Here is a 9,340-nt window from a genome sequence, read left to right as displayed (position 1 = left end):
GGAGCGAGGCGGCGGCGTGGGTCAGATACCCGTGGGCCCAGTGTGTCCACCATGCCTGTCGGCGGTGCTTTCCCGGAGCCACGGTCTCCACCTCGAGATCCTCTCACTCAGGAACCTCGGAATCGGCCTGGTTACAGGAGCTCCCGTCTCCCCACAGCATCGCTGCCTCCGGCCGTTCCGGCCCCGAGCCACCCGCGAGGTACTCACCTGGGCCGCGGCGCCCGGGAAAAGGAGAGCCCGTGAGAGGCGTGAAGTCGGGGCCGGTCCGACTCTGCCCGCGCCCGACGCTCTCTCAGGGCGGCGGAGGTCGACGGAGTTGCGCTGGGTGGTCTAGAGGGTGAAGAGGGAATACGAGACGGGCCGGGGAGGAGCGCAGAGGAGAGCTCCGTGCCCGCTGGAAGTCGCGGGAGGCGAGGCGGGCGAGGTGAGCAGCCGCGCCGCAACCGAGCCGGGGACCCGCGCCGCCTGCCGCTCGCAGCCGCCGAGACCCGCGGGAATCCCGGCCCGCCGGCAGCGGCACGGCGGAAGGAGGAGAGCGGGGCTGAGCTGCTTCTCGGAACCCGAGCGCCTCCCGGAGCCCGCCATCCCCGCCACCGCCTCTGGCCACCCGGGCGGGTGACCGGCGGGAATTCTGCTCGCTTGGAGCGTGGGACCCGCCGGGCTCGGAGTCTCCAACGCCGGGGGAAAGTGGGGCCCACGCAGCCAGGACGAGAGGGGGTGCGGTCCCAGTGCCACCCCCGCGCCACTCCCCACGTGGCGGCCGCGCCCCCGGGGCGTGAGCGTATACGCGGAAGGTAGGGGGGCTGTGAATGAAGCCCCAGCGGCCAATCAGCATGGTCGGCGCGCGGGACCCCAGGAGTGAGGCCCAATGGCGAGCTGTGGGCGGCCGGGCCGGGCGGCAGGCGGGCAGGGGGGGCGGGGGCCGGGGCCGGGGGGCGGGAGGCGGCTCCGCTGGCAGCCAATGGGCGGCGGGTGGGGTGGGGCTCCGGAGCGCTGAGCTGGTCGGGCTTTAAGCCGGCGGAGCGCGGCGGCGGGGCCCGCAGACGGAGCGGAGCGGCGGCGGCGGCGCGGCGCGGGGCGCGGGGCGGCATGGCCACCACCGCGCAGTACTTGCCGCGGGGCCCCGGCGGCGGAGCCGGGGGCACGGGACCGCTTATGCATCCGGATGCCGCGGCGGCAGCGGCAGCGGCGGCGGCAGCCGAGCGGCTGCACGCGGGGGCCGCGTACCGCGAAGTGCAGAAGCTGATGCACCACGAGTGGCTGGGCGCGGGCGCGGGCCACCCCGTGGGCCTAGCGCACCCGCAGTGGCTACCCACGGGAGGAGGCGGCGGCGGCGACTGGGCCGGCGGCCCGCACCTGGAACACGGCAAGGCGGGCGGCGGCAGCGCCGGCCGAGCCGACGACGGTGGCGGCGGCGGCGGTTTCCACGCGCGCCTGGTGCACCAGGGGGCGGCCCACGCGGGCGCGGCATGGGCGCAGGGCGGCACGGCACACCACTTGGGCCCGGCCATGTCGCCGTCGCCGGCGGCCGGCGGGGGCCACCAGCCCCAACCGCTCGGGCTGTACGCGCAGGCGGCCTACCCGGGGGGCGGCGGCAGCGGCCTGGCCGGAATGCTGGCGGCGGGCGGCGGCGGCGCGGGGCCGGGCCTGCACCACGCGCTGCACGAGGACGGCCACGAGGCTCAGCTGGAGCCGTCGCCTCCGCCGCACCTGGGCGCCCACGGACACGCACACGGACATGCACACGCCGGCGGCTTGCACGCGGCAGCGGCGCACCTGCACCCGGGCGCGGGCGGCGGTGGCTCGTCGGTGGGCGAGCACTCGGACGAGGACGCGCCCAGCTCGGACGACCTGGAGCAGTTTGCCAAGCAGTTCAAGCAGCGGCGCATCAAGCTGGGCTTCACGCAGGCCGACGTGGGGCTGGCGCTGGGCACGCTGTACGGTAACGTGTTCTCGCAGACCACCATCTGCCGCTTCGAGGCCCTGCAGCTGAGCTTCAAAAACATGTGCAAGCTCAAGCCGCTGCTCAACAAGTGGCTGGAGGAGACCGACTCGTCCAGCGGCAGCCCCACCAACCTGGACAAGATCGCGGCGCAGGGCCGCAAGCGCAAGAAGCGCACGTCCATCGAGGTGGGGGTCAAAGGCGCGCTCGAGAGCCACTTTCTCAAGTGCCCCAAGCCCTCGGCGCACGAGATCACAGGCTTGGCCGACAGCCTGCAGCTGGAGAAGGAGGTGGTGCGCGTCTGGTTCTGCAACCGGCGGCAGAAGGAGAAGCGCATGACCCCGGCGGCCGGCGCCGGCCACCCGCCCATGGACGACGTGTACGCACCCGGCGAGCTGGGGCCGGGCGGGGGCGGTGCGTCGCCGCCCTCGGCGCCCCCGCCGGCCGCGCTGCACCACCACCACCACACACTGCCCGGCTCCGTGCAGTGACCCCGCGGGCCGGGCCCCCCGCCGGTGCGCGGCGAGGCGCCGCGCGGCCTGAACTCTTTTTGTTCGGTTGCTTTGGATTTTACAAAAAGCCCAGAAACTTTCGAATAAAACCAAACACCCGGACGACCCTCTCCTGCGAGCGGCGAAGACGGCCGATAGGCTGCGTCGCCCGAGCCCCGAGAGAGAGGAGCGAAGATCCGGAACGCGCCAACTCACCCCGGGCATCCTGCCCGCCGCCTGCTCCCTGCCCCCAACCCCTCGACGACCCCCGCCCCTGCCCCCCCGGGCTGTTCGGGGCCGGATCCCGGCAGCGGCCTCCCCACAGCGACAGGTAACGCGGTACGGGGTTAGGGATTACCCGGGAGAGAGGACGGAGAGAGGAGAGTTCACCATCCCTCTCCCCGGCGCGGATTCCCGAGCCTGAGGGTCGAGGGTGGGGGACTGTCACTTTATTCGCTCCACGCCTCTTCTCTCCCGTAAGGATGCGCCCCATCCCCCTTACCTTTCCTCCGGGCTTGGTTTTTTACAGTTTTTATTTATTCACGGAGCCTCTCGGCTCCTGGGGTCCTTCTAACTCCGCCCGCGCCCTTAATTTAAATCGCTGTATACTGTATTTATCGGGGCCCCGGAGGGGAGGCCGCGAGAGCCGCGTCTGTGTATAAAAGCAGGAAATAGCCAAAGCTTTAATCTAGCCTAATTTATTTTTTCCCCTTACCTTCCCCTACCCTACCCCAAAAAAGCAAAATAAAACAAAAAACAAACAAAAAAGAAAAACTAACAACAAAAAAAATTCGAGTGTTCATTTTTCGTTTCGTTTTATCCGAGCTCCGGCTCGGTTCCCGGCCACGCTGGAGGGGTCTGCGCTCCCACGCACACGCAGATGGGAAGGGGCTTCTGCCCCGCTGTAGACCGACCACCGCACAGCAGGGCCCCCACTCCCCGCGGGGCCCTGACCTCCCGGCCACAAACAAACGAAACTTGGAAAAGTTGGAGATATTTTTTAACCAGCTGTAGAAATAAGCCGTTCCCTGAGAACCTTCTGCCTGAGTCCCTGCAGCTTCCGTCCGCTCCCTTTCAGCCCCCTGGGATGCGGGATGCTGGAGGAGGCCTGCAGAGAAATTCCCCAAATTTGGGGTGAGGTGGGAACCATGTAAATATGTGAGATATGTACACACTGGCGGGGAGAAAGAAACATTTTGTGCTTGGTTTTTATTTTTGGTTTTCCGGGTTGCCCTCCCTCCCCATCCTAAAGGATTTTGTACACCCACTAATCCGAAAAAGATATTTTAATATGATTTCCAGATTTCTGATCCATCTCTATTTATTTTCTGGATGTGTTTGGAGCTTCCCCCTTCTCCATTTCTTGTTCTGTTTGTTACCGTTTGAATTTAAATTTTGTTATTTTATTTTTATTATTTTTTGGAACAATGTTTTGGTGCATTCTCTTTGTATCTTTATTGCAAAAAAATAATAATAATGTAGACTGGGAAGTTCCCTTTATATTTATGTTATAGTAAATATTTTATTACTCACATAAACATGTACCCCAGGGCTGTGTCCTGTCCTCTTTACTACTAGGGCTGGGTTGGTTTGTGGGTGATGGGATGGGATACCCCGGCTCACCTCCCCCAAAGTTCTGGCCTCACTATCTTGGAGGAAGGTGACCACACAGACCTTCTTCCAGGCCAGTATCCGTGCTGCTTGTTACTTGGGCAACGGTTGGGCCCCTGCCTCAGATGAGTGAGGTTAGGGAAGATGAAGCTACCTCATGTCCACCACCCCCCATAAACAGACTATCCTGGGACCAGACCAGGGCCTAAGACACTGCAGACACCACACTGAATTTGGATCGGCCATTCCTCAGGCACAACTCAACTGCTCTTCTGGGCCAAGGAAGAAGCCTGCCTCTCTCGACCTGGACCACCAGCCAGGCATCTTTGTATTCCCCACCCCTGACTCTGCACTCCCCGGGTGGGATCCAGGCCAACTTCATCATTCTGGGTCTTGGGGCAGTTGGAAGCCGAGTCAGGCCCCACCAGCCCACCGCAGCTGGCTTTCCACCTGCAAACAAACGGTACCCAAACCTGCCTGGATCCACTGGGAGTTCTAACAGCTTAGACAGGGGTCCTGGGGGAGTTGAGTGGCCTGGGGAGGGACCCCCGCCAGTTTGCGTGGGCAAAGCTGGTCCTACTTCTATGCAAACAAATGACCTGCCCCAACTTCTCTTGGGGAGGAGTGGGGGCAAGAAGAGCTGTGCCACCAGAAAGCCCTGGCATCGCCTCTCCAGGGATGGGTCCCCAAGGGAACCCCCACTCCCCAGGGAGTGATGCTTCTGCCTATAGGAGGACTCCCGGGCTGTGCACTCATGACCTGGGGAGGGAAGCAGACATTCTCAGACGTCCCCCTGTCAAGCCTTAAACACAGCCTGCCCCCCTCCCCAGAGTCAGGATGGTGGAGGCAGCTCCGGGTTTCAGGACCAAAGCTGCAGACTATCTGTGTCCCAGTCAAGCTCTTTCTCCTTTAGAATAACTCCTCTTAAAAATACTAATCAAACGGCTCTTCCTGTTTCCTCCGTAGATGCAGTTCTTTTCCCTTCTCAGGAGAAACCACATGAGGTTTCTGTCACTCTTCGTGGAGACAAAGCTTGAAGGCACAAGCTGGGGAGAAAGTTGTGTCCCTAGTGAGGGTATGTGTGTGGCCCCCTCCCACCAGGGAAGTTGTCCAAGCCCAGGCCTGTGAGAGGCCTTGGCTCCAGCCGACAACATCTTGGACGCCCAGAGAGGTGCTCCCAGACCCCCAAGTTGGCTGTCTCAGGCGGGCTGGGGCCTCAGGATGACCTGTTCGATGCTGAGGGTTCCAGGTGACACCCTGGGCTCTGCCCCTCAGTCTCAGGAGAGAGTTGTCTCTGCAGAGGCCACCAACCAGAGGCCACCATGGTTTTCAAAGGCTCAGCCTCTCGCTGCTCCTTTTTTTTTTTTTTTTCCTCCCTCCTTAAGTCCAGCCTAGTAAGTGATTAGCCCTGCAGTTGGCACCCGTGTCCCAGCCACTCCATTCCCCAAACCGTCAGGCCAGGGAGCCTCCCCAGGCTTCTTACAAAGGAAGCTGGAAACTTTACCTGCCAGTTGAGCGACACCGCTACCGCTACCGGGAGCCGCTGGTCACCCCACCTAGGCCTCTCATTTCCTGCTCCACTAACTACGGAACTTCGAAGTAGTCCCACACTTCCCCACACTCCCTCCTTGTTTCGTCCTTCCTGGATTTGTCCCAGCCTCAGGGCCCTGAAATGGAAGCGAATGTAGCTCGGAGCTCCCTGCCGCCTGAGCCGCAGCAGGATTGGAGGTTGGAAAGGGCGGCCAGGAAGACGGGGGGCCCTTCCCTGGCCTCTGCCTGCAGCTGACACCCATTGATGGATTGATTTCCTAATTGTCTGCTTAATCCCGTCCAAGAGGGTGGATTTATTATTTAAGCAAGTCAACTCAAAAACAGCAAAACAATGTGGCCCCCAAGATCGAGCAGCAGCTGAGGAGTAGAACAAAAAGATGAAAAAAAAGTGGGAAAGGGGACAGAAGAAAATCTTCCACTTGGCGAGTATTTTGCTTAATGAGACACCAGCCTGGGACAGCTACCCGGTAACCCGACCCTTGGTCACAGAAGGCCCCAGGGGGCTCCTTCCCCTAGTCGCCAGCCTGGGATGATGGTAGGAACCACAACACATCTTACTGTATAAGAAAGAAACCATAGGAAATACGGAGAAATATCTTTCCCTGGAGTCTTACTCCCTGGATAGAATAGAGTTTAGGAATGGCAGTCGGCTGCCATTGACCGCTTGACCGTGGGTTTTTCCATCCCATGTGTATGTGGATCTACCTGCTCACTCCTGAGAGCTTGAAACTTCCTTTCATTCAAGAGAGCCAGCTGTCCCTAGCGTTGACCTCCCACGAAGCCCAAGCTTTCCCTAACAGATTTGGGATTTTCTCATCCCATCTCCCTCCCCTTCTCATTGGAACAAAATTATTTTCTAAGATCATGCAACCACAGATTCTGGTAGCTAGAGAGAGCGTCCCTCTCCCCATGTGAGCCTCTCTGTGTTGGTGTACAAACGTGTGCATGTGCCACTGTGCCTGCAAATCCATAGCTGCTCCCAGACATAGGAGGGGGGAAAGAAAGTCCATGCCACATGGCCGATGCTTTGAGCTGGGACAACGTTTGGGGGGTGGCTAAAATGGGAAGAAGGGAGGTGGCCACTGTGATCGCCTGTGATCATCAAGGCACACCTGGATGGTGCCCGGCCCTGAACTTCAAGGACGCCTGTATTCCCCACCACGACATGCCCCAGGAAGTTGCACTGGCATCAATGCGTGCCCCAGGAAGTTGCACTGGCATCAACGTTGCATAGCTTAGGACCTGTGCAATCATCCCTTGACCCCAAGACTCAACTGGGTGTCCACAGGACTAGCTGACCCCCGCCACAACTGCCCACTTAGGGCTCTTTAGAATTGAGCCTCCTCTGGAGAGGCTCTGGGCCGACATCGGGGAAGGTCAAGCACCTAGTGACACACCCAGGCCCAGGCTTTCCCCAGCAGGGCTGGAGCTCCAGAAGAGAGACCCACCTGAGCAGGGGGAGGAGTGAGAGGAGGTTGGTTACTTGGTCTGGCGGCTGCCCCCAAGCTTAGGGAGGGGGATTCACCCGGGGCCTCTGGCTTAGTGACCGAAGCCAGAGGAGCCATCAATCCTGTCCCTGCTCCGCATATGGGAAGGCCTTGGAGTTAGTGTTTGGCCCTCCATTCTGGGCTCCCCTTGCCACTTGGGAGGCCTCCGTGTGGGAGGACTGCCCTCTATTGGTCCCGGAGCTGGGACACGGCAGCAGTCACCAGGGCCACCTCACAGCTGAGCATACCCCAAAATCAGCATCAAGCTGGCTACTCTACAGAGGGTGCCGGGTAGAGCAGAGGCAACTTTCGCCTCCAATGGAAGCGGTCCTGTTTCACACACACAGGCTTGCCCGTGACCCTTCCTTCCCCATCTACTACCCCGCCTGTTTCCACAGCCATTCTCGGAAATTCTCCATCACAGCTACCTCCTCTGTCTCTGCCCGACTCACACCTATCGCTGCCATTCCTCCTCTCAACCAGCTAAAACCCTGATGCACACTCTGCCAGCTTGCTCACTCACACATGCTGACACTCTCGGGCACACCCGTGCCACCGTCTGGCCAGCTTCGCGGCCTTTGACACCGAGCTCTCCAGAGTCTCTGGGTACCTGCACCTGTGCTATTTGATTTGCCACACGCAGCATCCTTTCCATCCCTTGGCGGGGGTCCCCTCCTCTCAGGATTTTCAAGCACTCACCCCACAAACCACTTTCCAAACACATCCCTGCCCAGCATTGTTCCCAGCTCTTCCCAGATCTCGCCTGCTCCCTTCAGATAATTAAAGTTAGGCTGTGTGTTTGTATGTATGTGTGATCTTATTTTTTAAACACACACCCCCACACATACATATGCGTGTATATATACAAACACACACAGCAATTAGAACTATCCATTCCTGCCATCGTCCCTCCTGTGCTAAAAACATGTCCCCACATCGCCACACCATGAACCCAGCACCATGTAGTCACGGGCTCCTGATCTCTCTCTCTCTCTCTCTCTCTCTCTCTCTCTGTCTCACACACACACACACACACACACACACACACACTCACACACACACACACTGACACTTTCACACACCCACCCCCAGCTCCCTCCCTGGTGTTTCTCGGGGGGGGGGGGGGGGGGGGGGGCATGACCTCCCACCCACCTCCAGGGCATCTGAATGGGCTCCCCTCAGAAGAGCCAAGTACCAGGAGGGCTCGGCCTCAACAGCCCCCCACGCACACACCCCCAGTGGACATGTCTCTGGCTGAGCCTGACCAGGGTGGGTCTGGGTATTATTAGGCTGCAGAGACAGCACGGAGGCATATGGTCTCGTACACAAGAAATAATGTTCATGTTAAATCAGACCTCATGCATAATGCATGGTGCCTGATCTCACATTATTTTGGGTGTTCGTCAAAATCAGTGTTCTTTCTTGTGAGGGCTCCTGAAAGGAAGGGGAAAGGGCGTTTGCTAATTGCACCCGCAGCCTGGACCAGGGAGCCGAACGTGCCCTGGGAGCCTCCCTCTGGCCCCACGAGTGGGTCTCATCCCTCTGTCCCCTCTGTCTTTCCACATAGAAGGAGGGGCTGACTCGGGTTTGGAGCAGGCGTGAGGCCCCGTGTTATTTTTATTTCTTTTCTCTCGGCTCTCTTGTCCCCGGAGGGTTCTGGGGAATAGCAGTGGCTTGTCGTCCTCACACCCGATTCATTTGCCGTTTTATGAACTCCCCTTTGATTCATTGCCTCCCTAAGTCAATGATTCACTCCTGATGGCTTTTCAGAAATCCTTCTTCAAAGGCTCCAGATTATTCAGCTCTTAGCAGGAGCAGACTGTGACCCTGCACTGCTACTGCCCTCCCTGCTTACGGTTGGAAATTGTCACCATCCTTGCCTTTCCCCAGGGCTGGCCAGCCTGGAGAGGAGGAAGTGCTCCCTCCATGCAGAAGCTGCTAGAGTTGACCTCAGCAGCTCATGGACAGACCTGGCCCTCTGGCAAAGCCCCTTCCTGCCACTGTGGGTTACCTGCCTTTTCCCATTGTCATCAAAATCCCTGGGGATGCTCTCCATGTCTCAGGAGAGGCAGAGAGCAGAATAGTGAAGCACAGGGGCTGTGGGACCAGAAAGATCTGGGTACAAATCCTGGCTCCACCTCTTATCGCTGTGTGACTTTAGGCCAGCTCCTTACCCTTTCTGTGCCTCAGTTTTCTGATACGGTGACAATGGCAGTCCCTACATCATAGAGCTATTTTGAGGATTAAGGGACATGAGG

General features: G+C 59.7%; 1 protein-coding gene across 1 annotated transcript; it reads left to right on the top strand.

Annotated features, from left to right (window-relative positions):
• The first annotated feature begins 1,089 nt into the window (after positions 1-1,089).
• Positions 1,090-3,853, top strand: POU3F1 (POU class 3 homeobox 1). The gene has a single exon (XM_057556159.1). It carries the CDS (start codon positions 1,090-1,092, stop codon positions 2,431-2,433), a length of 1,344 nt encoding a protein of 447 aa, XP_057412142.1. The 3' UTR covers positions 2,434-3,853.
• The last annotated feature ends 5,487 nt before the right edge of the window (positions 3,854-9,340 follow it).

Source organism: Balaenoptera acutorostrata, chromosome 1 (genome assembly GCF_949987535.1).
Source record: "Balaenoptera acutorostrata chromosome 1, mBalAcu1.1, whole genome shotgun sequence".
Classification (NCBI taxonomy): Eukaryota; Metazoa; Chordata; class Mammalia; order Artiodactyla; family Balaenopteridae; genus Balaenoptera; species Balaenoptera acutorostrata.
This window is presented reverse-complemented; position numbering and strand designations above follow the sequence as displayed.